Source organism: Bos indicus x Bos taurus, chromosome 29, assembly GCF_003369695.1.
Source record: "Bos indicus x Bos taurus breed Angus x Brahman F1 hybrid chromosome 29, Bos_hybrid_MaternalHap_v2.0, whole genome shotgun sequence".
In the NCBI taxonomy this organism is placed as follows: Eukaryota; Metazoa; Chordata; class Mammalia; order Artiodactyla; family Bovidae; genus Bos; species Bos indicus x Bos taurus.
The window spans coordinates 7,241,302-7,268,104 of NC_040104.1; the positions used below are offsets into that span (position 1 = coordinate 7,241,302).

General features: G+C 60.4%; 3 protein-coding genes across 6 annotated transcripts in view; 2 read left to right on the forward strand and 1 right to left on the reverse strand.

Annotated features, from left to right (window-relative positions):
- The window catches only part of LOC113885918 (trichohyalin-like), a 38,227-nt gene extending 33,334 nt beyond the window's left edge, over positions 1-4,893 (forward strand). For 2 of the 3 annotated variants that reach the window (XR_003509345.1, XM_027531732.1), the window contains exons 3-5: positions 1,773-1,900; positions 3,448-3,597; positions 4,811-4,893. The gene's annotated coding sequence lies outside the window, so the exon portion shown is untranslated. The remainder of the gene's footprint in view (positions 1-1,772; positions 1,901-3,447; positions 3,598-4,810) is intronic. The other variant, XM_027531733.1, reaches the window with a different exon arrangement.
- Positions 4,099-15,245, reverse strand: OVOL1 (ovo like transcriptional repressor 1). Its single transcript, XM_027531735.1, has 4 exons — positions 14,777-15,245; positions 8,224-8,441; positions 6,375-6,564; positions 4,099-6,219 (listed from the first exon to the last, which is right to left on the reverse strand). Exons 1-4 carry the CDS (start codon positions 14,874-14,876, stop codon positions 5,924-5,926), a joined length of 804 nt encoding a protein of 267 aa, XP_027387536.1. The 5' UTR covers positions 14,877-15,245; the 3' UTR covers positions 4,099-5,923.
- Positions 13,885-26,444, forward strand: AP5B1 (adaptor related protein complex 5 subunit beta 1). Of its 2 annotated transcripts, none has more exons than XM_027531731.1 (3): positions 13,885-14,115; positions 23,552-23,719; positions 23,824-26,444. In XM_027531731.1, exons 2-3 carry the CDS (start codon positions 23,570-23,572, stop codon positions 26,305-26,307), a joined length of 2,634 nt encoding a protein of 877 aa, XP_027387532.1. In that variant the 5' UTR covers positions 13,885-14,115; positions 23,552-23,569; the 3' UTR covers positions 26,308-26,444. The 2 variants fall into 2 exon arrangements, with proteins under 2 accessions (XP_027387532.1, XP_027387531.1); XM_027531730.1 differs by lacking the exon at positions 13,885-14,115 and adding an exon at positions 23,102-23,191.
- The last annotated feature ends 359 nt before the right edge of the window (positions 26,445-26,803 follow it).

Here is a 26,803-nt window from a genome sequence, read left to right on the forward strand (position 1 = left end):
TCGTGAAGGGCTGGAGAGACAGGAGTCCCAGCCTGAGAGTCAGGCCTCAGACTGGAGCCCATGTGACCCTGAGCAAGGCATTTCATCTCCCCAAGCTTCCATTTCTTTGTCTAAAAATAGGAACAATAATAGCCACCTCCCAGAGTTGTTGTTGTGGTTAGCAATGATGTCAGAGGGGAAGCGCAGCGCGGTGTGTAGTAGGAGCTCAATAAACGCCAGTGGTGATTAGCTGCTATTAAAGGGCCGGTGACGTGGCCCCAGGAGTGCCAGGCTCAGCAGTGAGCAACACCGGCATCTCTCAGCACCCAGAGCCTCTCCCGGTTTGGTCTCCCACCTTGAATGCCATGGTCCGTCTGTCCACCAACGGGCAGCGTAGACCCGCAGCTTGGACACAGAGCTCACTCACTTGTTCTCTGCCCTGGGCCGCCCTGCCCTGGCTTCCTCTGTGTGGAGGTGGGAGTCGGGGGGGGCGTGCAGGCGATCCGCCCTCAAAGGTTAAGTCACCAGAGAATTCTGTGGACAGTTGCATGCTCCCGCTTGAGGGTTCGGCAGGTTGCACCATGCAGCCGGCTCCCCGCCTTTCACATCTCTGAGCGTGTTTCTAGATGCCTGATGTGTGTCCTGCCATGAAAGCTTGACGGGGTAGAAGTCGTCTCCCTCATTTTCTGTGCAGAGAACACGTGGGGAAGAGAGGACACGGATCGCTTGATACCCAGCTCTTACGTTTTCAGGAAATAGAAACTGGAAGACGTCATTGTCCATGTCCCACTTGGGCCAGGGCCAAAATCTTCACACCTGACTCACGTCCCCTCCAGTGCCGGCGTGGGACCTGAGCCCCAACGTGTCAGCGAGCCAGCCGCCTGGGGGCAGGGGGCTGCCAGACAAGGAGGGCCGTCCCTGAGGGAGATGACTGGTGGGTTGACGGATGGAGTATCAGACAGACTCCAGCGGACTTCCCTGGCGGTCCAGTGGTTAACACTCCATGCTCCCAGTGCAGGGGGTCAGGGAACTAAGATCCTGCATGCCATGCAACACGGTCAAAAAGAAAAAATTCAAAGCAGACTCTAGGAACTGGGGAAGCGGGCTGGGATGAGGAGTACAGAGGGCAGGCTGGTCTCGGACATGAAGAAGGTGGGACATCCTAGGTCAGGTGACTGCCCCCGCCTGAGGGAGTGGGCTCCTCCTGGGTGGCCCCAAGAACCAGCCAGGGGAGCCCTTCTCTTGGCAAAACCACCCAAGCCCAGGCTCCCAGCTGGTCTTCCCCATCCAGGGTTTCCTTTTCTATTCCATTCTCTTCACTCGCATTTTTGGGGCTTGGAAGTCATGAAAGTGAAAGTGAAGTCGCTCAGTCGTGTCCGACTCTTTGCGACCTCATGGGCAGTAGCCTGCACCTGGCTCCTCCGTCCATGGGATTTTCTAGGCAAGAGTACTGGAGTGGGTTGCCATTTCCTTCTCCAGGGAATCTTCCCGACCCAGGGATCAAACCCAGGTCTCCTGCATTATAGACAGACGCTTTACCATCTGAGCCACCGGGGAAGTCCTGACCACTGCTCAACCTCTTAGAATTCCATGGGTGGAAGTCTTGAAGATTATTCTGTCTAGCCTTCAGCCCCCCAACTTGAGTCCCTGCAGAAATTCCTGACAAATGGCTTCCCAGGCACAGCCAGCAGATCCCAGGCACCCTCTCTGGGGTTGCCTCCCTCCTGAGCTGCTGCCCCAGGGCTCCTCGCAGTGGGGGCCCGCGCCCCTCTGATGCTCACCTCTCTGCCCAGGTTCTGCCCGTTGGATCCACCGGAATGAGCCTTTCCCCCTGCTTCAAGTCGGCAGCCGAGTGGTAGATCTCCCCCACTTGCAGGACAACCTTCTCGGCCTTCTGCACCTCCTCCACCGCAGTTTGTCAGTGAGTTTCTTCAAGGGTTTTATTGAGATGGGGGCCTCGAGACATGAAGTCGTTAGGACAGAACGGACCTTTCAACTTGGGGAGCCGCCTCATTTTATAGATGAAAAACTGAGGGGTTCAGTCACTTGCCCAAGGCCCCACAGGCAGTCAGAGACAGGGCTGGGCCTCAAGTCCCATGTGCTTAGTCGCTCAATCGTGTCAGACTCTCCAGGACCCCATGGACTGCAGCCCGCTAGGCTTCTCTGTCCATGGGGGTTCTCCAGGCAAGAATACTGGAGTGGGTTGCCATGCCCTCCTCCAGGGGATCTTCCCAACCCAGGGATTGAACCCAGTTTTCCCCCATTGCAGGCGGATCCTTTACCACCTGAGCCACCAGGGAAGCCCTCTCTCTGCTCTTTCCCCGCCCCCACTGACTCCAGGGTCACACTGGCACTCCTTTGGGCAGCTCCATCCCCAGTGACGTGTTGAACTTCAAGTTGACTAAAAGCCCCGAATTGTTTTATAACTTAATTTTTTCCTGATTATAAAAGATAATACATGTTCATTGTAAAAACATTAGAAAATGCATACAAATATACAGACTAAACCTTTGCCACACTTCCTGGTGTTGTGAAGTCCCCTCTGCCCTGCACTTGGTCGCTTTGCTTTTAGCTGTAAAAATCGGACTCTCCCTCCATCCTCCTTTAGACCAGACGTCTTGCTAGGTCCCAGCCAGCTCTTCTGTCTCTCCTGTTTTGTTACCAGTTCTTATTGGCACCTGGGCAGGGCTCAAAAAATACCCATGGTGTGACTGAATGAGTGACAGCGTCGGGACTGGCAATGGGACCGGTGAGGACCTCCGCCCAGCGCAGGGCGCACACCTCCTCTCTTCTGGGTCTGATCCTACCCACGCCTGCCCAGAAACGCCTTCCCTCCTCTTTTGTTCTCTTCAGACCCTCCCATTTTTCCCGGCCCAGCTGAACCCCACCTCTTCCAAGAAATCTTTACTCTTTCAAACGCAAAAGCCTCCTTTTTGGGTCCCGCAGTATTGGTCATTGGTCGTCTGGCCGTCGTTATACATTGACTTGCGTTAATCTCTCCCCTCTGCCTGGCTGCGGCCTCTTTCCCCATCCACGGAGGCTCACATCCGGCAGCCATCCTGCAGAAGCCAGAGATCATTACCGGCCCTCAAAATGTGACCGCCTGGCCTGACCTTGTTGGGTGGTGTCCCACCCCTGAGCCCTGCTGAGGAGGGGGAGACAGCAGAGCCGCAGAGGGAGCCCTCCCCCCACCCCATCCCTGGCTTCCAGGAAACCTTGCTCCTGCTAAAGTTTACATAGCAGTTAATCATCTGGGCTTCGACAATGGGCTCTGCTCATCCTGGGACACAGAAAAATGGGATTTGGTTTGCTTTTCACATTGGGAGGCTCCCAGAGATAAAAAGAAATCCTCTGTGCTTGGCTATTTAAAGAGACACAGGGAGGGCCAGGGGCCCTTCCACCCTCTGCCTTCACACAGAAGAGCCGTGGAGGTCAGATCAATGGTTTCCTTTTTCCTCACTGCACCAGGGCTACCAACCCTTCTCCCAGAACGTACGCCAAGGGCCCAGGCCTGGCAGCCGCTTCCTCCATCCCTGGCGAGGCTGTGATGGAAGAACACTGAACAGGCACTCAGGCACCCGGGTTCCCCGAGCGATCAGGTCTCTGCAGTGATCCTAGGTAGGTGATGGGCATGGCCGGGTGATCTCTTAAGTTTCCCTCTACTTTTGAGTTGCCATGCCATCTGCCAACCTCCCCATCAGCAGTGTGCACCCATCCCAGAGTGTGGCTGGGAGGTCAAGGGTGCTAATACACAATGTGCCTGGCCTGGAACAAAGGCTATGTGGGTGTGACCGTCCCCACAGCTACGTGTCTGACCCAGAACTGACAAGAACTTCATGCCCTACTATTTAGGGAATGCGGTTCTTCCTCCTATGGTCCTGGCAGGGTATGGGGAAGAGACTGGACCCTGTGGCCACCACAGAGAACAGAACGGGGCCCTCGGGTCAGCAGGCACTGACTGCTTAGACCATGGGCAGACCACTTAATTGAGCAGGTTCTTGTCTTGACTTGAGGGCCACTGCTACCTGTAAAAGGCTAAGACTTTGAATAGAATGTATCCACTGTTTTGATTAATTTCCCTGTAGGTGGGGAAAAAAAAGGCCTATAAAACAAAAACACTGAAACACAGAAAATGACAGTTCTTTTATTTTGCTAGCTGAGGGGAAAGTTATAAAATAAAACAGACAACACAGAGCTTTGCAACTTCCTTGGAGAGGCAAGGAACACAGAGATGAACAATGACCAGGCAACAAACACAGGGATCCAGACATGTAAACAAGACAGAACTTCCAGAGAAAGTTATTTTATACATTACAACTTCCAGAATACAGCAGCTCTTGCAGGCTCTAGAGTAAAACGAAGCAAGACTCTTCCAAAACCATCCACACACATTCTGAGCTGTGTCAGAGAAGGCCCCCTCCCGCATCCCAGGCTGGGTGGATGCTGCAGGAGAGGCCAAGACTGGGGCCACCTGGGCTTTGGCTTTGCAGGGTGACTCCACCTGCTCTGTGTTCTCTTTCGAGTTTGCCTTCTCACTCTTTGGCAGACTAGCTCCAGCCCCTGCCTGTCTCTGCCTTTTGACCCACAGCCCTTTCCTGTTCTTAGTAGGAAACCCGGCTAAAGCCAGGGGAGCCTGGCCGAGTCCTTCTAATGGAGTCCTTCTAATGCAGGGGTGGCTCCCTCCTCAGGGGCTCAAGGGCCAACCCTGCCGTTAGAAAAACAGCAAAAAGGCTACAAAGATAACCAGTTAACCATCTCATACTGTCCTCCCTCCAGAAGCTTCTGATGTGTTTGGTTATTACTCTGTCCCATTTTTTTGCTCCTGTCCTAGGGTTTTGACTCAGCCAGGAAAAGGCAGGCCTCGCAGCCTGGCCCTGCACTCTTCCTGTTACTGCCAGCGGTGGGCCCCTGGGCGCATCACAGACTCACAACCCCACCACTGGCCTTAGCCCCACGACCCCAGCCAGACAAACCCTCGGCCTCTGGAATGGTGAGTTGTTCCACCCATGGTCTGTCACCAGGAGGCCAGAGGGCTCTCGGTCACCCGGAGGCTGGCCTTGAAAGGATGTAGGAAGGCCGAATTATAAGGAGGGAAGAGCAGAAGCTGTGATGGGTTGTCCCTTCAGGAGGAGAGAACGGGGCGCAGTGCACCCTCCCCCAGGGCTGGAGGGAAGTCTTCGATTAAATATCTGGGGAAAGACGAGGGTGGGGGAGGGCAGCCACCCCACAGCCGAGGCACAGGGGAGGTGTGAAATGTCCAGGATAAACACAACCGCGCGGGGAGGAGAAATTCAGCTCCATCCTCTCTCAAAAGCAGTCGCCATCGGCACCAAAAATATATTAATATCTGTACACTTGTCATCTTTTTAAAAAAGAAATAAAACCTCCTTGGCACCAGTAGTTGATTTCTTAAAAATGAGGTGATACGTGGCAAGGCCTCCTGTGTACGCACGTCCACGGCTGTGCACACGCGCGTGCATCTCCCTGTCAACGAGCAGAGCCCTGCAGCCCTGAGCAAGAGGAACACAGCCGAGTGGGCCAAAGCCAGCTCCTCCACCACTGGCGTTTACCGGGGTGTCCTTTGTCAGGGCACCCGACTGCCATCCACGGGGAACCAGCTGCCCCTGCCCCGGGGCTGCAGAGGCGAGGGATGAGAGAATCACCTTCCCATACCTCATCTGGGAAGGAAGTCCTATCTCTGGACTCAGCTGCTCCACAGGGAAGGCAGTCCTGTCCTCGCCCTGCCCCACACATCTGCCCAGGCTCAGAGTGGCCTCTGCTCAAAGACACCAGTGCAAATACAAACAGAGGTCAGTAGCGCTAGCCTGAGCAAGCACGCGTGGCCAGCTCCAGGCCTGTCCTCGGGTGCTCCGGCAGGAAGCCGCAGAGGGCGGGCTGGCGGGGCAGCGAGGAGGCGGCCCCCACCCTCTCGGGGCATCACTGCTCAGACGTGGTGGGCGCCCTGCAGCAGGGAGGTGACGGTGTTCTGCAGGGCCACGGCTACCTTCTTGGAGGTCTTGCGCAGCAGTGGGCTGTCGGGATGGTGCTCCTTGAGGTGGAGGACATGGCCCTCCTGGCTCTCGGACGTGCAGCCGCACTCCTCGCACACGTACAGCTTGGCCCGCCGCTCCTTGTACGCGTACTTCTGCTGCACACCGTGGATCTTCTTGAGGTGGGACTCCAGAGAGCAGCGCTGCGTGAAGGCCTTGTCACACAGGCTGCACTTGTAGGGCCGCACGCCTGCGGGGAGGGTAGCGCGGGCGTCAGGGACCCAGCTCTGGGGCACAGGAGTCCCAGCGGCCTGACAGAGGGGACGAGGAAGTCCGCCCCGAACGCCCCGGCCCCCCGCCATGGCCGCGCAGCTGCTGGGCCTCGCGCTGGGCGGGCCCTCTCACCTGTGTGGGTGCGCACATGCCTCTTGAGGTCGAAGGTGTCGTTGAAGCCCTTCCCGCAGTAGGTGCAGAGGTGCCTCTTGACGTCATTGTGGCACTTCATGTGGCGGTTCAGCATGCGCTGGTAGGTGAAGGCCTTCTGGCAGATGTGGCAGGTGAAGAGGTCTCCACTGGGACCATCCCCCAGCGTCACCTGTGGGCGAGGGCGGTGTGTGTGATAGACACCCAGGAGCTGGGGCTGCAGGTGGCAGATGGGGAAGATGCACTGTGCCAGCCCCCAGCCCCGAGGAGGGGCGCTGCCCACCCAGGGGCCACACCTCTGGGCCGCTGGCTCCCGGAGATGGGGTGGTGGGGCCGGAAGCCTCCTTGGGTCCTCGGTCAGCCTCCTGTTGGGCTCCTGAGTCCCTCTGCGAGGCCCTTCTTTGCCGTCACTAAAGACAGCCGGCCAGCTCCCGACAGAAAGAGGGCAACTCTCCCTGGCAGAAAGCCCCGCTTCGCTGAGCCTGGGCGTCCTCTAGCTGCTGCTCAGTTCTCAGTCTGCGCCTCAGGACGGGGAAGGCTCCACACGCGGTCGTGGTCTCCGCGCCGCCCTCCGAGGCTGAGGCCACCACTGGGGGCCCGGAGCTGCCTCGCCTCACAGGCCAGCCCAGCCCCGGCCTTTCTTGAGCCTGACATGGTCTAGTCTGAGTCCCTTTGCCACCCTGATGATTCTCTTTATAAAGGTTTTTCATATTCAGGGTAACCGTGCAACACCTCAGGTCTGTTCAGGAATGGAGACGTGGGCTCCAGGCCCTAGCTCTGAACGCTCAGAGGCTGCTTGTGCTTCGTGGTGGCCTCGTCGCTGGCGACGCCGCCTGAGCTCCCCGGGCCCGAGGGGCCCCCCCATCACCCATACCGCCTGGCCCTGCGCTGCTCTTGGCACTGGGTAAAGGCTGTGTTGCTCACTGAGCAAGCTGTTTGGGGTCAGGACTCACTTCTCTGGCTCGTCTACGGTCCCGTGCCCTCTGCTTTCCCTCCACGTGCTCCCTAGCTGCTGGGGCTCAAGGGCTGGGAGGAGAGGCCCTTGGGGATCGGGGCGCCGTGTCAGCTCCCCTGTCAGCCGCCCAGCGCATTTCCTGGTGATGCCCGGCAGGTTACAACACCTGGCCTCCACGGGTGAGAGAGGAGGAGCAGCCTTTCCCTGCCAGTTTTCTCCAGTCTCTTGGCTCACAGGAAGCTCCGTGAGAGCCCTTCCACTAGATCACCACTGGCAGCTGCTTCCAGGTTCCAGCACTTTCAGGAATGCAGGCCTCGTGCTCCTGGAAAGCAGGGCCGTTTCCGCCACCCTGTGCTTCTTCCTGCCTCGGCTGCTGAACTGGGGCTCACCAGGCCCCGCCCCAGATGCAAGGCCCTGGGTCGGAAGCATACACTTGGGCGAGGCAGAGACTGCTGGGCACACGCCTCGGGGGACAGCTGACCACTGGGCAGACCCTAGACCTCACTCTTGAGGCAGCGGAGACGCAGGCCAGGCCAAAGCACAGAGCCAGGCTCACGCCTCCCCGCTCTTCCAAGGACTTCTGTGTAAGGGTGGCCTCCCCTCAAGGCCAGAAACAAAACTAAACAACCCCCACAAAGGACTCCAAAGGGCTGGACATCTCTTGAACCCTACTGCTTCTCCCCAATGCATGGCATTCTCACTTCAGACTCACTTTTCTTTCCCACCCTGTCTATGCCCCAGGGAGGTTCACATCTGTAGAAATATGGACCCAGATCCAAAGCCAGTCTGCCTAATCTCATTTGGGCCACATCTCGTGGGTGGGACCCATGTGGACCCACGTGCGCTGGGCCTCAGGGACACTGTGAGGGTCAGTACCTTCATCTTGGTGCGCAGAAAGCCGTGGTCTCTGCTCTGCGGGCCTGCCAGACGGCTCATGTCTTCGGAGGGCAGCTGGGCCACCACGCAGGGCCCGGGGGTCACGCTATAGCTGGAGTTCCGAAGGCTCATGTCCAAAGCCAGGGGGCAAGAAGGGGGTTCGGCCACCGATGGCTCTGGTTCCTGGTAGGGCTGTGGCGGACAGAAGCCCAGGCTGACTGTGAAAAGAAGAGCAGCCAGGTGAAGGGCTTGGAAGAGAAAAGGGGACTCTGTGGGGTTTCAGGAGGGCTCCCTGGCAGTGAGCTGGCTGGAACCGCGAGCCACTGTCCCGCCCCTCGCAGGCATGTGGCAGAGCAGGGCTGCCCCCAGCCCACTGCCCGCCGCACCTCCCTCCCACCCCATTAAGGTAATTACAGGTGACGCCAGCCAAGCGCCACGGCCCACAGGCCTGCCCGCTGAGTAATTTGTGTCTTAGCGGAACTGGGAGGACCGAACCTGCGCTACCAATTATTCCTCCTGAGTTGTCTGCTGGCTCCACCTGGGCCAGTCCCCCTGGATTCCAGGCCTCATCCACGCTCCCACAGGGACAAAGGGCACCATGGGAAGCCCGGGGTCCCGGGACTCATCGCAGCCCCAGAAGGGTCCTGGTGGTCAGGGCCACTCAGGGACTCTCCTCCAGGCAGATTCAGCCGCTGGTTGTGGGGAACGGGGTGGTCCTAACCCCTCCCTCCTTCAGGCCGGTCTGTCCCGGACACTGCGGCTGTTTGGGGCTCCAGGCTCCCCACTCCTGTGGGCCGAGCCTGGCAGGCAGACAGGTGGGTGGGGCAGAGCAGGGAGGAGGTCAGGGAGCAACAGGTGGATGTGGCCTAACAGTCTCCTGGGCAGCCTGCCTGCCTGTGACGCAAGCCTCCCCCGCAGCAGGGACCGCTCCTCACCGCTCCAAGCTCAGTTCACGGTGGCGCCTAGAGGGCTTGGGCTCCCCCCGGGTAGTGACACCAGCGACAGCGAGCAGACACCTCACACACGGGGGCTTGGACCCCGTCCCAACTAGAGAGGCGGGGAGGTCTCCCGAGTGACAAAGAAGAGACGAGTCTCACACCCCCCAGAGCCAAGGCAAACAATCTAATGTTTCAACTTAGTGTTTTTCCCCCAGAGAGGCTAAGCCAGGAACATTCTCCAAGCCTCAGAAGGAAAACTCAAGAGGGGCACAGGGAGGAAAGGATGAGTGGGCTTCCGGGAGGGGACTCGGGAAGTGGACTTAGGGTTTCAGAACCATGAACAGACCCCTGCGCCGCTGCCCCCTGGCCGGTAAGACAGGACGCAGCGGGTGAGGCTGGAGGCGGAGGGCCGGGACCCGAGGGGGCGGAGGACACACTGATGGAAGAGAGGCAGCTGTGGAGGCACCCCAGTTTCGGGAGAGGCCCCGGCTCTCGCCCCCTCAAAGCACAACAAAGGTCTGACGGGGGAAGAATGTGCTTGCCCGACACCCAAACCCGTTCGGCTGGCACTGGCGCCGTCTGTCTGTCCGTTCGGGGATTCTAATGAGCCACCTCATTCTGGGAGTTGATTCACCAGCGCCTGGCCCTGGCCTGGCCTCTCTCCAAGCCCTGGGCGGCTGGACGTCAGGCCGGAGCTCTCGGGGGTCCCTCCAGTTTTCCCACAGGGACGGGGGCTGCTGAGGGCGGGCGTGTCTGAGAGCTGGCAGCTTCAGCTGATGCCAGCTTACACGGCTGTTGGAGATCCTGCCTGGGAATTCAAAGCTGGATGACAATTTCCATTTCTCAATCCAGGTAGGGATAAATGGGAACCTCTACTCTCTATCTTTCAGTATCGGGTAGCATGAGCGAGGCTCCCCAGCACTGGAGCTGGGCCACACCGCCTGCACACGGAGCAGTAGACGGAGGCGTGACAGCAGGCAAGGCTTAACCGGCTTGCACCCCAGTGAGTCGTCACTCTTGGCTCCCTTGCTCCACCAGGGTTGGGGGGTGGTGTCCGAGGCCAGGGTTCTGAGATCTCAGCCTGTTTGGGGAGGGACCAGTGCCTGCCTCTCTCATTCCACAGAAACCCCCGAAATGACAGTGCTGGGGAGCCAGGGACACCTGGCCTGCTTCCACGCTGCTTCTACCCCGCGCCAGGGGCAGGTGAGGCCATCAGGGTGGGGTGCTCACCTCCTCCCACCCGCCCCGCCAAACCTGTCTTCCTGCCACCTCCAGGAGCGTGTCCCCGCCACCGCCGCACGCACAGGGAGTGCTCGCCCGCGTGCCGCTCCTCTGGCTGGGTGTCACCGAGTCGCAGGAAGCAGAACTGGTTGGGTCCTGCCGGTGCTGCTCTCTGTCCCCTAATTAGACATTTCCGGCAAGGTGGCGGCCGCTGTGGCTACTCTTCGCCCGCCCACGGCTGAGGAGCGTGGCCAGGCCGCGCCAGCTGGGCCCTCTCCCCGCAGCCTCAGGGGTTTGAGGGCTTTCCTTCTGTCTGCCCAGCTTGCCTCCACCTGGATGAGGGGTTCAGAGCAGCTCCCTCTACCCCCCCAAAAGGCCTTCTCCCTGCTCCTCGGCCTTCAGCAAGTCCCTCAAGCTCCTGGCCCAAATACCAGACAGGGTGCTGGGTCCTCCCCATCCAAGGCCTCAGGCCAGGGCCAGGCTCTCTGGGCAGAGCAGCTGAAGGAGGTGTGAGGACACCCAGCCTCCGCCTCCCAGAGGCTGGGGCTGCGCCGACCTGGGAGCGGGTCGGGGCTCAGCTCAGCCCTGAATCGGGGCAGAGCGAGCCCCAAGCGTCAGCACAGCCCTGGCTGTCAGGCGGCCTTGCACCCTCATCAGGAAGGGCAGGGTTCCCGCACCCATCTCCTCCCGCCCCCAGGTCAGCTAGCAGGGCCTCAAAGGAAGCCAGTGAAACCAAGTGCCCGAAGTGGGCAGCCCTGCAAACACAACGGGCCCGTCTCTCAGCCCGTGGTTCCCATCCTGTGAACGCCAAGTGTTCCCCTCAGGCGGGACCTTCCCCCTCCGCCAACCGTTTTTCATACGGAGTCCACAGTGCAGGTCACCCGGCGCACCCCAGCCCTCACTCCCGGGCAGACACCGCGGGACTGGGCAGCATTTGCGTGCTGCCCACCTTCCCTCCCGGGGCAGCACGGGGAGCCCCCTGTGGGAGGCCACGCAACCCCGGCTGAGAGTGAACAGAGTTAAAGAGGAAGCCTGACGTCAACAATGGCCACACTCTGCTCCTGTCCTCCCTGTGCCCAGAGGACTCGTCCTCACCTGCTCTCTTTCTGGGACAAACAGTCTGGCAGGATTCTGCCTCAGGTCACCCAAGCGAGGGACAAAGAGCAAGGGCAGCTTGGGTGACGGCACCCCATGGGACAGCCAGGAAGCCCACCGAGCCCACCCTTCCCACCCGTGGGCTGGCTGCCTACCTTCCCAGCCTTGCTGCACGGAGACCTCACTGCCAACCCTTCCCAGGAATTAGAATAATTACCAGCAGAGGCATAATCGCACCCCAGCTCCACTCCGTCCCACCCCCACATGGGTACGCTGGGGCCCCAAGCTGACTTTCTCAGCCTTCCTATCTCCGCTGGCCCGGAAAGAGAGCTGCCCAGCAACCCGCACGGCCTCCAGGCCCCCCCACCTCAGCCTGGCTGCCTCCCTGGGGAGGGCACGTGCTGGGGAACTGGCAGAAGGGCCCACAGACGCTGTGTCCCAAGCTAGGGAGAGGGGAGAGGCCCCGGGACGCTCATGGCTGGCGCGTGTGCTTCAGCTTCCAGACTCGGTCTGCCCCTCCAGGACCTTCCCAGCCTTTGCCTATTTCTCTCAGCAGGGGCCAGGAGGACCCCCGCTTCATCCGCGTTCCTGTCTGTTCCTGGAGCTTCCTCTTTGGTCCAGGAGATGGAATTTAGCTCCTGGGTACAGGTGCCTGAGTTCATCCTCAAGAAACCAGCAGCCCTCTCACAGTCAGTACTGACACAACAGGAGAAATGCCAGGGAGATGGGGGCCAGGGGAGCCCAAAGAGGGGGCTTCTTAACCATGAGCCCTTTCAATGCTCCCAGCAGGAGTGGCACCATCTCCCACCCCACAGCCTTCCAGCCCCTGTGCCCACCTGTGGGCCTTTCCCTCAGCTTTCGGGGGAGATTGACGCCAGGGGACTGAGGGTGGGAAACCTCTAGAACTGTGCCTTAGAGAAGAGGCTGGGGCCCTGGAGTCAGACCTGCCAGGCCAGGGGCCAGACCCTTCAGTCAGTAAAGCCCTTCTTTCCAGGCATTCTTTGCTGCTCTGAGGGTCTCAGAGGTCTGGGGTGGGAAGGTCAGACCTCAAACGCTTCATTCCCCTGCCCTCCCAGTGCCTCTCCCGGGGGACCGGACGGGGTCAATGCTTAGCTGGTCACAACGTGCTGAGTCTGTGGGGTGGGGTGAAGGAAACGTGCCCAGCCGGCTCCTGGGGTCACGGTCCGCTGGTGATGGAATGGCCCAGTCAGGGGACAGGCCACCACAAAACACACTCCCCACTCTCCAGCCATCTGAGGCGCCCGAGCGTAGCCCGAGAACATTCGCTTTCTCATTTCCAAAAACTGTGGGAAAACTTGCTAGTGGGCCACATGGCTTTGAGGGACAAAAGTCAGTTCTTTGACTTCTGCTCTTTGCTTGACCCCACAGGACTGTGCCTGGCAAATTCTCACCTGCATCTACAGGTCAGACCCCACCCTACGTCCAGGGTGGTCCTGCAGGCTGAGCAGCTCCCCTCACCTGGACAGCAGCAGCAGGTGGCACACATCCAGATGCCCTCCTCCGCACCTGCTGGGCCTGCCCCTGGGTGTAGGTACCCCCCCACCCCCCGCCACTCCCACCACAGCCGCCAGAACTGCGGTGGGGAAAACCACTAGGACACAAGGCGGCCAATGATTTGAACAAGCGGAATTTCTTTGTCCTTTGTAAAAGTCAACACATGACCTGTTACTGATTGGGATGTGAAATAAAACTAAAAATAACAGCACACTGAGTCTCCAGCAAGGCTCCGCTCACCTTTAACACAGTCCAAGTTCGGTTTATCAGATCCCAAGGAGCAGCTAAGCAGCAAGTCAAACACAGGTGAGGGAGGAGCAGGAGCAAGGAAGGGGGCCCGTGGCCCTCACCCTCACCCCTTCCGGACCTGAAACAGCATCAACTCCCTGGGGAACTTGGAGAAGCAAGAAACCGCACAGAGAATCCTGGGCCTGCTCACTTCCCTTGATGTCTCAGTTTCCCCACTGGGATCATCAGGGCTTGGAACATTCCCTCGTCTTAAGGAGGCTGTAGACAGGGGCCAAGGAGCTTGAGACAAGGCTCAGCTGTGAAACACCCTGCCAGCACCCTAGGCCATAGGATCCTGATATCGGTCAGGCCACCGCTCCACTCACTGTCTCCAACAGTGAGTGCAACAGTGCATGCAGGAGAGAAACTGAGGCAAGAGCCCTCACAGGGCCCCTCACCGCCCTCATTCCGCCACTTGCCTACAAGGCCTGGGGCGGTGCCGGGGAGCCTGCAGATCAAGGGTCAAAGTCGGTTGGTTAATTACAACCTCTCCCCCCTTGGAGGCGCTGGGCAGAGTGTTCAGCGCATCCCTCGCCCCACCCCCCAGGCCTGGGGAGGGGGAGTTCCGAAGGAAACCGGCTCGCTCCCGACCAAAGATTCTGTTGGGGGTGGGGCGGACAGAAGGCTAACAAGGAAGATGCCGCCGGGGCAAGAAACAACTGGGGTTACTCATTCCAAGTTGACTCCGACGCTGTCAAGGCGTCTTCCGAAAATAAACTGGCTGCCCCAGCTTCCCCCAGGCTGGTCCCTGGCTGTGGGATGGGTTCTTTAAACCCCCCTTCAGCTCACTGGTGTCCTCCTCTTCGAGCCTGAAGGAGGCGCGTTTCTAACCGAGGTGAGAGACGATCCCACCTTTGTCTTAAGGGCTGGTCGCGTCTGGCGTTCCCCACGGCTGGGGGCTCCCTGCCTGCCCGACCCCCACGGGGACCTTCTGGCCACCCGCGTTGTGGGGGAAACGGAGAGAGCAATGAAGGTGGCCTAACGCTCTGGGTCTTCTCTTCCATTTTGCACAAACCTCAGCCCAAACTCCAGCTCGCTCCCGGCTCCCCCAAAGTGACACCGCTCCAGTGCCCTCCGCCCGCCTCATAAAAGCCCCGGCTTTCTGGATTTACGACGCGAGAGTGGAGGGTCGCCGGGGCGGTGACACACCCCGTTGCCTCCCCTGCGCCGCGGCTCGGGCCGGTGGAGGGGAGGGCGGCCCCACGCGGGCCCGTGCGCCCCCGCCGGAGCCTGGGAACCGCTGTCCCCCCGCGCCCACCCCCGCCCCTACATGGCCGCTCCTTCCGCCCGCCCTACCCTCCCCTCCCCCCTGCGCCCGGGGTCGGCCGCGCCCGCGCGGGCTAACGGGGCCGCGGCCGCTTAAACATTAAATCGGGCGCCGCTGCTGCGCCGGCCGCCGGGCTCTGCGCCACGGCGCCCCGCACGCCGCCCGCTCGACGGGGCCCGGCGTCCTCTCAGCGGCGCGGGACTCGGGGCGCGCTGGCCGAGCGCCTCACCTGGCACGTAGATTTCGCCGCGCTCCTCGTCGGGGAGCTCGCTCCAGTTCCTCTTGCACGTGGAGACGCACGGCTTCTTCACCAGAAACGCGCGGGGCATCTTCGAACCCTCCTCGCGCGGCACGGGCCGCTTCCGCAACTAGAGCCGGAGTCGTCCCACCTTTCCCAGGCCGGGCTGGAGGCGGGCGGGGGGTGGCCGGGGTGGGGAGGCGAGTAGGTCGGAGAAGAAGTAACCAAAGCGCCTCGCGTTCCGCCAGGAGGCCGTGCCCGGGACGGCGCGCGCCCGTTTCTGCTCGGCGGAGCTGTTGCGTCCTCCGGTCCCAATGAGGTCCCCTGCAGCCAGGTGCAGCGGCCGGCGGGGAAGCGTCTCCCGGCGCGACTGGCGTCCCTCGCGGCCGCTCGCGGAGTCTTAAAGTGCTAGCCGGCCGGACGGGTTCACGCTTTATTGGCTCGCGGCGGTGTGTGTTGGTGGCTGGGGCGGGGAGGGGGTGATCGGAGCTAATTAGCTTGGAGTGGCCCGGGGAGCGACGGCGCATGCGTTGGGAAATAACGGTGACAACCCACCTATTTGTTACCTGTCGAACCGGTTTCCATTCCGCTGCCGGTGAGGTGGCCTCGCGGCCTGGGCGGGGTGGCCGGGCGGGGGCGGGAGCAGGGCACCCGGCTGCCGGGCCGGCCCGGTTGCCGCCCAGCGGGAGGGCTAGCGTTCGCCAACCGGAGTTTCGGAGAGAGAGCCGACGAGCAGGGGAGGAAGGGGAAGGGGCAACGTTATCCGGCGCTCGCACGCTCCGCGGGTGATGAAGTGAAACTCGCCAGACGAGGCCCGGCGCGCCCCGGGCGCCTGGGGAGGCGCGAAGCCGTCGGGCGAGACTGGGCGGCCCGGCCCACACTTGTTGAACCGGGCCTGGGCCCAGGCGGCCCCGGGTCTCAAAGGCCTGGCTGAGCAATTCGTGGCTCAGCCCAGAGGTGTTGGCTGGTCGCCGGCTCCGTGCGGAATGGCACGCGGGGCCGCAGGAACGCGCAGGCGGGTGGACCCGCAGGCCAGGCCGCGCCGGCCGCAATACAAAGCGGAGAGAATCCGCCGGGCCCGGGGCCGCCGAGAGCCCGCCTTTCCGCCGGGCAGGCGTGGAAGGCTTCGTGGAGGAAGGGTCGTTTAAAGCGCTCTGAGTCCGCCGCCTTCCCGAAAGACCCCAGCGCCTTAGCCACTGGGGCTTACCCCGCGCCCCACCCCCAAAGCCCTCGTCTGTGTCCCAGATGGCCCGATTTCGGGTGCAGCAAGACTGGAGGGGAGCGGATGGTGGAGGACCAGCTTCCTTCGCCTGGCTGCAGCCACGGCAGGCAAAGAGCTTGTGTCCTACCCAGGGCTCAGGTTCAGCTTGGGACCCTCACTCCAACCATTCACCATGCCCTGCCCAGGCCCCAGGCCCAGCCTCCTGGAGGGAGCCCCCCGCCCTCCTCAGAAGCACCTGGTGGCCTCCGTGAGGCACAGTAACTGTGACGCTTGCGCCACTGGGCTTCTCTTACCAGCTGACCAGTAAGGGCAGGGGATGGGACCCCTTCCTCTTTTAGCTCCCCTCGCTTCCGCCATGTAAAATAATGTTTCAGAGTCCCGGCCACACAATACACACCTTTCTCACATATTAAATGTTTGCTGAAACAGATTAGGAGGAAATGAATCTGATAAATGAATTCACACAGTTCAAAAGTCAGGAGTCAGAAAAGGAGCAGCCTGCCTATGGTGGACTTTCAGGCATGTAGTGAAAGAAGGTAGTTTTTTAAGAGGGAGGTTCCAGAGGCCCTTAACATCCCCCCACAGAACTTCTGTGGCGCACACCCTGGGTGGGTGGGGAAAGGGTGGACTTAGGGGCCAGATGGGCCTCCTCCTCTACATCTTCCTGGAACCCGGGAATCTGGCCTGCGGAGGAGCTTTCCTTTCCAGCCTGTATTGTCTGTGACCTGAGAATCCCTTGTCTAAGTCCTGGGGCCGTGTTGAGGATGGTGTGAGATCTGGCAGGGGCATTAATGGTCGCCCCCTTCCCCTTCCTTTCCCAAGACTCTGCCTCCCACAGCCCACACTTACCTTGTCAACTCTTACCCTGAACTCTCAGACATCCGATAAATGTTTATTGAGCACCCTGGTTGTACCAGACCTTGACAGGAGCTGGGACACAGTAGGGACTTTGTGGAAACTCTGATGAAGTCTTCATGGATAATGCTGGACACGGGCAGTCCTTTTTATGGGGGAAGAACTCAGATGTCTTCACTTGTGGAAAGAAAGTTCTCCAGTGTACCCAGTGTATAGAATGAGGCCCCGCGAAGGAGAGAGATTTGTCTGTGTTGTCCACGCTGTATCTACAGCATCTGTAACAGTGCCTGGCACATAGTGGGTGTCAATGAATGTTTATTGAATGGATGAATAGCGTATGTTTGTTTTTTAAAAAAAAAATGCTTTATTTATTGGCAGTGCTGGGTCTTTGTTGCTGCTCGGGCTTTTCGTTGTGGCTTTTCTTGTTGTGGAGCACGGGCTCTAGGTGCTCGGGCTTCAGTAGTTGCTGCACGTGGGCTTAGTAGCTGCGGGTCCCAGGCTCTAGAGCACAGGCTCAATAGTTGCGGCCCACGGGCTTAGTTGCTCCGTGGCATATGGGATCTTCCTGGATCGTGGATCAGTGTTCCACTGGCAGGCAGATTCTTCACCACTGAACCACCAGGGAAGCCCCTAGCCTATGTTTCTTGACTCGTGTGACACAGCCTTTCCTGTTCCAACTTTTGCTAGAGGCATAAATGCAGAGCTGACTTTTTTTATTATTATTATTATCATAAGGAAAACTATAATGTCAGTTCAGTGACAAAAGGCAGCTCTCTGAAACTGAGGGCGCCATGGAGAATGTGACTGTCTACAGTGCCAGTGGCAAGCATGTTGTTCAAGCACAGAGACCCAGTGGTGCCACTTCCGTCCATTTGGGAACTGGAAATCGAAATTTGTGTGTGAAATCTACCAGTTTTTATCATTTACTTATGGCTTCACTGTGTGGCTTGCGGATCTTGGTTCCCCAATCAGGGATCGAACCCAGGCCCTCAACACCAAAAGCTTGGAGTCCCAACCACTGAACCGCCAGAGAATTCCTTGAAACCTACCAGTTTTTAAACATTGACTTCAGCTTAAAAAAAGAAAAAGAAATGAGTCAAATAAAATACATTTGTGGGGCGGATTTGACCTATGGGCTGTCCGTGTGTGGCTTCTGGTTCATGGGCTCTGGTTCTAGTTCATCTAGAACTAGGCAGTATATGTGAACTTGGGTAAACACCGAACTGTGAGCTCCGTAAGGGCAAGTGCCTTCTGCTCTGTTCATACAGCACCGGTTCAATATCACTCTCTCCTTCCTTAATTCAGTCAACAAATGTTCATTGAACACCTACTATATGCTAGCACTGGGTATCCTGTGATGCAAGGCAAACAAAGATGGAAACGATTAGTGTGGTGCAGGACATTCCGTTAGTGGTGGATGGTGACAGGCAGTTCAGTTCAGTCACTCAGTTGTGTCTGACTCTTTGCAACCCCACGGACTGCAACACACTAGGCTTCCCTGTCCATCACCAATTCCCAGAGCTTGCTCAAACTCATGTCCATCGAGTTGGTGATGCCATCCAACCATCTCATCCTCTGTCACCCCTTCTCCTGCCTTCAGTCTTGCCTGGCATCAGGGTCTTTTCCAGTCCTTCGAATCAGATGGCCAAAGTATTGGAGCTTCAGCTTCAGCATCAGTCCTTCCAGTGAATATTCAGGACTGATTTCAGGTGACAGGCAAGGGGCACTGAGATCTGAATGCGAGGTAGGAGCCAGCTGTGCAGAGCAGGGAAGAGCATGAAGTGTAGATGGATCAGATGGCTCAATGGCCCCAGAACAGGAGGTGTCTGTGTGTGATGAACTGAAGGGTGGCTGGATCGTGAGAGGATGGGAGGGTGTAAGGTCTGAGCTTGGAGAGGCAGGTCTGCCATGTCATGTGAGGCTCAGGGCGATGGGCAGCCTTGGGGTCTGTGATGGGGAGAAGGGAGTGCATCGACAGGGGAGGGGAGCTGAGGGTGGCAGTGGGGAGATCAGCGAGGAAGCCACTGTCATGGTCCAAGCAGGAGGGGATGGTGGCCTGGGCTGGCTGCAAAACGAGCCACGAGTGCTGATTCCAAGTGTCCTCAGCAGACCTGTCTCTTTGGTACAGTGGACAGGGGTGTGAGGAGACAGAACCCCAACAGGCAAGTAAGGACCATGCTCCCCAAAGACTGGTGGCTGGCACCCATCTTCAGTGCTTGGTTCCCATCCTGAGCAGCTCTGGGGAGAGCCAGGGCAGGAGTCGGATGGAGAAGTTTTAACCCCTTCCTGTTCTCAGAGAAGGCTTCTGGGAGGAACTGGGAGGGGGTGAGGGTGGGGTTTAGGCTTAGAGGCATGGTGGCTGGAGATGGAAGAGCTTCCAGAAGCTGTGCTGAGAAAACAGGCAGAACACTGGTCCTAGAGTCGGGCTGCCCCAGCCAGGGACTTGGGCTAAGCCACATCTGTATGGAGGGCTCCAAGTTCCAACCCTGCTGTCAAGAGATGCTTCTGATTCGCTTTGGCCGGGGGGACTAGCAGCTCTTGAGAATGGACTCAGCCTTAAAGCAGACTGCTGGTGCTCAGGCCGCTGAGGCCTCTGCCTGGCTCAAATAGCGGCCTTTCCAGCCCTGTTTGACAGGAGCCCCGAGGACGCTGCAAAGCCCCTGGCAAGCTATGAAGTACAGCACCGACGCTGCCATCGCTTGCTGAGTTTTGTCCTGTCAGTTTCCAGGGCACGTGGAATCTGCCCACACCTCACTCTCCGTGTTTCCCACTCCGATCCTTGGGAACTGAATGGAGTCCTTGGGGCCCAGCGTGCTCTGGCCCCGCTGGCCTCTTGTGTGCCCGCCACGCTGTTGGCTCTCTGGCCACTGAACTGGCCAAAGCTGGTTCCCAGCTCAGGCCTCTCCTCCGCTGTTCCTTCTGCCCCAAGGCATTTCCCCACTTGATGACTGGCTCTCTCTGCTCACTCAGGTTTCAGCCAGACATGCCCTCTTCTAAGAAGCCTCTCTGAGCGCCCCAGCTAAATCCTTGTCCCACCAGTCACTTCTGTCCCATTACCTTATTTTATTATTCTTTTTTGTAGCATCTCTTTCCATGAAATTTTGATTTGTCTTGTCTGTTCCATTCTCCCCCAGTGTAAGTTCTGTACATGAGGGACCTCTTTTAACATCATTTTTAGTAGCTTTATTTAGATATAGTTCACATACCCATAAAATTCACCCTTTCAAAGTGTACAAGTCAGTGAGTGGGGTTTTGTTTTGTTTTTGGCCATGCTTGTAGGACCTTAGTTCCCCCAGCAGGGATTAAACCTGCACCTTCAGCAGTGAGAGCACAGAGACCTACCACTGGACCAGCAGGGAATTCCCAGTTCAGTGGGTTTTAGTATCTGCACAGAGCTGGGCAGTCGTCACCACTGTCTTCAGAAACACTTTCATCACCCCCTAAAGAAACCCCCTACCTGGTAGCAGCCACTGTCCGTTCCTTGCACACCCCAGCCCCTGGTACCCATGGCTCTGCTCTCTATGGATTTGCAAATTGATGTGCTCTTTTTTTACATAAATAGTTTTTTAAGTTTTTATTTATTTTTTAACTGAAGGATAATTGCTTTACAGAATTTTGTTGTTTTCTGTCAAACCTCAGCATGAATCAGCCATGCTGCTGCTGCTAAGTCGCTTCAGTCGTGTCCGACTCTGTGCGACCCCATAGACGTCAGCCCACCAGGCTTCCCCATCCCTGGGATTCTCCAGGCAAGAACACTGGAGTAGGTTGCCATTTCTTTCTCCAATGCATGAAAGTGAAAGTGAAGTCGCTCAGTCATGTCCGACTCTTAGCGACCCCATGGACTGCAGCCTACCAAGCTCCTCCGTCCATGAGATTCTCCAGGCAAGAGTACTGGAGTGGGGTGCCATTGCCCTCTCCTGAATCAGCCATAGGTATACACATATCCCCTCCCTTTTGAAGCTCCCCGATGTGCTCTTTTTAAAGCACTTCGGTATCGCTAGTCCTAGGGCTGTGAGGATGGGTTATCTCCCATTTCACAGAGGAGAAAACCATGACTCAGGACCCCTCTGGAAACGGACTTTCCCTATTTTAAGCCTTCTGTCTCATGTCTCCCCAGAACTGGGCTGCCCTGAGGAGGATGGAAACAGTAGAAAGAGAAGAAATGAGTGGGGGGATGGAGTGGGGAGTTCCCTGCTGCAGCCCACACCCGGGGCCTCTGGGCTGGGAGGTCACTCTTAGGGGTGGGCTTGCTGACTGCAGATTCAGTGCTGGTGGACTGAGCTCAGTGTAATGCCTGGCCTGTGCCAGGGGCAGTACCAGCAGCCCCCTCCCACGGGAGCAGACACCTGGGCAGGCAGGTGAAGGCGGAGAGTAGCCGCCCTGAGTGGCAGGCCAAGTCAGGGGTAGCACAGGGCTGTTGCCTGAAGGCTGGACGCCACCTTTTAGGAGCTCTGTGACTTTGAGCAAGTGACTACACCCGGCTGGGCCTCCCTTTCCTTCTCTGTGAATGGACCCCATCCTCAGGTCCCCACCTCCGTGAATCCATGCAGGTGCTCCCACCATAGTACCCAGAAGCACAGCGCCAGGAGCTCCCTCCCTCCAGACCCTGGGCCCCAAGGAGCCAAGGCTTTGAAAGACTGGTGGCTGTCAGGCAGAGCGGGGGCCAGAGCCAGCATCCTATTTCCTGACCCTTTGAAGCCTGGCTCCTCCACTGTAAAAAGGGGCTTAATAATCATTCTTCCCTCCCTGTAAGTGGTGAGGGCTGGGCATGTGCAGTTATCAGCACCCTCTGGGCCTCAGACAGGGAAACCAGACTGGCTCCTTGTTACCCCCAAGCTGCCTTCCCTCCCAGGGCTGCTGTCATCCCGGCCTCTTTCATCTTAGACTTAATTAGCCGACAGCCCCACCCTGCAGCCTCCCAGGCAGGAGTCATCACTCCCATTTTATAGGTGGGGAAACTGAGGCACCTAGAGGGAAGTAGTGTGGGGCTGCCGCCTATGAGTCAACTGTGGAGCCGGGGCCTAGAGGAGCTGGGACTAGGTTTTCCAGCTGAACTTGTCCTTTGGGGTGGATCCGCCTGGCACCCTGGGCACCCAGAAAGCCTCTTCTCCAGCTCTCTACCCCACCACTCCCTACCACCTCTCCTCTGGAGGGCAGCGGGATGGGAATAGGGAGGGGCCTGCCAAGCCTGGGGCAAGGAGAGAAACCAGTTGGGGGCAGCTAGAATGGGGGCTCAGGCCTGTTTCATCTTCAAAGCAGGCTAATTAGAGCCTGGGGCGTTTCTCAGACCGGTGGGCTGTGGGTGTGGGGTCTGGACACCTGCGGTTCTGTGCCCTGGAAACCGGCGGTCAGTGGGGCCTCTGCAGCCTGGACCCCGGACCCAGGAGAGGCTGCTAGGTGAGCCCCCGGCTCAGCCTCCTGAGTGCCCCCAAAGAGCCCTGGTCCAGCCCTCTGGAAGTCAAGGTACTGGGCTCGGGCACTGCTTGACCCCAGATCTGCGGCGTAAGGCCTCAGTTTCCCGGTCCGTGCTAAGCGTCCTAGGAGCCCCGTGATCCGCCGGGCCTTGCCAGTCCGCACGTCTGCATCCCGTTGTCTTCCTGCTTCATTGCAGCTGGTGACTTGGCCCCGCCAGCTTTACCCTAGCCGACCGTCGGCACGGCCTCCGGCAAAGGTCAACAGCTTCCGCCTGCCTCGTTCCGGCGCCGGCTCCGCGCCCCCAAGCCGAGCGGGTGGGGGGCCCGGGGCTGGCGTCGGGGAAGCGAAGCCAAGTCCTGCGGCGCCTGCCCGACCGGTTCCGCCAGGCCCGCGGCCGCCCGGGACTGCACCTCGCACACCCCCCAGCGGCCACACCGAGAGCCCCAAGTACTCATGATCCACATCACCCCCTGAGCCTGCGGGCGCTGGACTAGGGTGCGCTGCACCCAGGCGCCGGCGCGGGGCGCGCGGGTTGCCATTCTCGGCATCCCGGCAGGCGCGCGGGCCCCCGGCCGCTGGCCACCTGAGCTCCCCGAGACTGCAGTCGGCGCGCCCACGGGGACCCGGGCACCGGGAGCCCGGGCCCACCCAACTCCACCGCCTCTGCCTGGGCCTGCGGCGGTTTCGGGGAAGGGGGGCCTGCGCAGAGCGGGACAGTTACTCAGCCCCAGCGAAACCGGCGAGTCGGCACCTGCCGGCCGGGAGGGCGGGGGAGGTGGTGGCCCCGTTACGGCCCCGCCCCCGCGCGGGGCCCGCCCCGTCTCGGCCGCCCACGCGCCGTGCGCCCCGCCCCGTGCCGCCAGCCCGGAAGGAGCCGGTCGGCCCTAGCGCCAGCGTCAGCTGAGTCAGGCAGGGTGAGAGGGCTGGCCCGTTACCGCGGGCGCCGGGGGCCGGGGCGGTGCTGTGGTTTCGGTGCCGGTTGCGGGCAGGTGGCCTAATGAGCTCTCGGCACGCACCCCGCGCCAGCGGCCCGCCCGGCACCCCCGCCCTTGCTCCCCGCGCTCTTACCCCGCGGGGACCCTGGCGGCCCGCCCCAGCGTCACCCCTGAAGCCTCTGGGTTTCATCTCGGGACCCGGGTGCAGGGTTCCCGCTGGTGTCTGAGGGCGGCCCCTTCGGGGTCCGCGCAGCGGCTCGCGCGCCCTCTAGCGGCCCTGGGGCCCCTGCGCGGCCCTGGGCCGCACGTCTGACCCTCCTCCCTCGCCTCTCTCTGCAGGGATCTGTGTGCCCGACCATGGGGCCCCTCGGCCGGGAAACCTGGGCCCAGCGCCTGGGCACCTTCCGGGCTAGCCCTTCCGCCTTCATGGCAGGTCCCGAGGGTGAGGATCTGGGTCGTGACCTGCTGAGCGACTTGAGGAGTGAGAAGCTGAGCGAGCCGATGAAGGTAGGCCCCCCTGCCCGAGCCCTGGTCCCAGGTGTTTATCCCAGCCCACCGTGTCCTGACCCTCAACTTCGTGATGCCCACCCCACGCCCTCCCCCATCTCCAGGTTGCCCTGCTGGCTCTGAGCTTGGAGTACCCAGACCAGCTGTGGCCGGACGCCCCTGCAGCCGAAGCAGCCGCCACGTCTCTGTTGGACACTCTGGTCCTCCTACCCCCGCGGCCCTCAGCTCTGCGGCGGCCCCTGCTGCTGGCGGCCACCACAGCCTTGGCGGCAGGAGGTGCGCTGAACCCCGCCTCGGGAGCCTCCGGTCGGCTCCTGCCCCTGCTACTGGGCTTGGCCTCGGGTCGCGATCTGGGGCGAAGCTTCTGCCCTGCCTCGGAACAGCGCCCCCTTCAGGCCACAGCGTGGGAGTGCCTGCGGGAACTGGAGAGCTGCCGGCCCGGGCTGCTGGGGGGCTGCCTGGGGCTGCTGCGGGCCCTGCTGGGACGCGAGGGCCCGGCCCAGCCCCTCAGCCTGCTGCTGGCACTTGCTCTGCGAAACGCCTTGGTGATACAAGCCAGGGCCGGGGCTGGCCTGCAGGGCCTACTCACGGCTGGGGAGTCTTCCATGGAGGGTGGCCCCTGGAACTGGATGCTAGCTGAGGAGGGTGAGGTCCACCTTCAGCCCCAGGCACCCAGTTGGCCGGCGGCTGAGGAGGACGAGTGTGGCCTTGCGGCGCTGGAGCTCAGTCCTGAGGAGGCCCGGGAGCTGCGGGCCACTGTGGCCCAGCTTCTGGACGCCTCCTACCTGCTCACTCCTGTGGCCCAGGCCCAGCTTCTGTGGCTCCTGGGCTGGGCCCTGCGGGGTCTTCGGGGACAGCCACCAGTGCTCTTCAAGCCACAGCTGGTTCGGCTGCTGGGCACAGCCCAGCTGACACTGCTGCACGCCATGCTGGCTCTGAAGGCGGCCTTCGGCGAGGCCCTGTTCACAGCCCAGGACGAGGCCTTGCTGCTTCGCCGGCTCACCTTGGCTGCTCAGCACCCGGCCCTGCCGCTGCCCACCCATCTCTTCTACCTGCACTGTCTCTTGAACTTCCCTGAGAACTGGCCGCTAGGACCCACAGGGGAGGAGGCCGCCCCACTGTTGTTGGGGTCCCAGCTCTGCCGTGGCCTCCTGCCCAGCCTCCTGCATGAGCCGATGGCCCTCCTGGCCCGCCTGCACCTGCTGTGTCTGCTCTGTGTGGAAGACGAGGAAAAGGAGGGAAAGGGCCAGGATCGGAGTCCCCGGCACTATCTGGAGGAGCTCCTGGCTGGCCTGCGGCAGAGGGCGGCCCTGGACGGTGGCCCCCGGGCCTTGGCTACTCTCTGCTTCCAGGCCTCATACCTAGTTGCTCACTGCCTGGCTGGGCAACCTGTGGTACTGATACCTTTGACCCAGGGACTGGCCCAGTTGTACCGAGCCCGGCCTGCACTGGCTCCCCATTTCGTAGATCTCTTGGATCACGTGGGCCCTGAGCTGCAGGAACCCTTGAGGGTGGCCTTGCGGCAGGAGGTGGCGTCCAGGCCAGGCAGAGAGGAGGCCCTCCGTTGGCACCTGCAGATGCTGGCCAGCGTGGCAGACGGGGATGACCAGAGTGCCACCCTCAGCTTTCTGCGGGCTGCAGCCGCCCACTGCACAGACTGGGGCCTCCAGCAGGCCCTGCTGCGGGTCTGCCGGGCCCTGCTGCGGGCAGGCGTTGGGGGAGGCCTGGCGGATTTGCTGCAGGAGCTGGCCAGGCAACTGGAAGACCCTGATGGGCAGGACCATGCGCGCCTCTACTACATCCTCCTGGCCCACCTGGCAGGGCCCAAGCTGGGGGTGGCCCTGGGCCCCTCCCTTGCTGCACCCGCACTGGCCTCCTCACTGGTGGCCGAGAACCAGGGCTTTGCTGCAGCGCTGATGGTGCAGGAGGCTCCGGCCCCGATTCGGCTAAGTGTGGGTCCTCGCAGAGCCGAGGGCGCAGTCCCGGTGCTGCGGCTCCAGGTGGAGGTGCTGGAGCCAGTGTATTCTCTGGAGCTGCGCTTCCGTGTGGAAGGACAGCTCTACGCACCCTTGGGAGCTGTCCACGTGCCCTGCCTGTGCCCCGGCCGCCCCACCCGCCCTCTGCTCCTGCCTCTGCAGCCCCGACGCCCGGCTCCTGCGAGACTGGCTGTGCGTGCCCTGTATAGCACACCCAGTGGCCTCACCTGCCATGCTCACCTGCCACCCCTGCTTGTGGCCTTCGCTGACCTCTTCCTGCCTTTCCCCCAGCCCCCCGAGGGGGCCCAGCTGGACTTCTTTGAGGAGCTCTGGGACTCCTGCCTACCGAAGGGCACCGAGAGTCGCTTGTGGTGCCCTCTCGGGCCAGAGGGGCTGGAGGCCTTGGTGTCCCGCCACCTGGAGCCCTTTGTGGTGGTGGCCCAGCCCCCCGTCAGCTACCTTGTAGCCATCCGTCTGCCCCCGGACTCGAGGTTGCTGCTGCGGCTGGAGGCAGCCCAGGCGGACGGAGTGCCTGTGGCCCTGCGGACTGACGACTGGGCCGTGCTGCCCCTGGCGGGGGACTACCTCCGTGGGCTGTCAGCGGCTGGCTGAGCCCCGGAGCCAGGCTGGGGTGGGGGTGCAGGAACCCCCTTTGCAGGCTCTTGCCCAGGAAGGGTTTCTGAGAACCAAGTCACAGCACTGTGGCTCCTTTCTTTAAAACACACAAAAAATTACATTTGCTAACAGCACTGACTGGTTTGTTTCCTTTTGGGACCTGACTCGGGGCAGGCATCTGGGATGGGGATCAGAGGCTCTAGGAGAGCTTCCAAGCTATGAAACCCCCAGACTGCAGGACATCAAACTTCCTTCCTGCCCAGATATGCCTAGCATTGTCTAGAATCCCTGCCCAGGAGGTGGAAGAAAAAAAAAGCCACATCTTTGCTTCCCAGAGAGGGAAAATCCTTGCCCCAACCACCCAGCAACTTAGGAATGGAAATGAAGCTGAGCTTGGACCTGACCTGTGAGCCAGTGCTTTTCAACTCCAGAGCTTTGCAAGATCCCTACACCCCGAGCTTAGTTTAGCTGGGATGGTGGGCCAATGGGAGAA

What these genes read in the sequence shown, in the direction of transcription:
- OVOL1 (XM_027531735.1), bottom strand. Translation starts at nt 14,876, where the DNA reads ATGCCCCGCGCGTTTCTGGTGAAGAAGCCGTGCGTCTCCACGTGCAAG. An exon ending in CGGCGAAATCTACGTGCCAG is followed by an intron (nt 8,442 to 14,776) that starts GTGAGGCGCTCG and finishes TTCTTTTCACAG; the next exon opens with TCAGCCTGGGCTTCTGTCCG. An exon ending in TTCTGCGCACCAAGATGAAG is followed by an intron (nt 6,565 to 8,223) that starts GTACTGACCCTC and finishes CCTCGCCCACAG; the next exon opens with GTGACGCTGGGGGATGGTCC.
- AP5B1 (XM_027531731.1), top strand. Translation starts at nt 23,570, where the DNA reads ATGGGGCCCCTCGGCCGGGAAACCTGGGCCCAGCGCCTGGGCACCTTC. An exon ending in AGCTGAGCGAGCCGATGAAG is followed by an intron (nt 23,720 to 23,823) that starts GTAGGCCCCCCT and finishes CCCCATCTCCAG; the next exon opens with GTTGCCCTGCTGGCTCTGAG.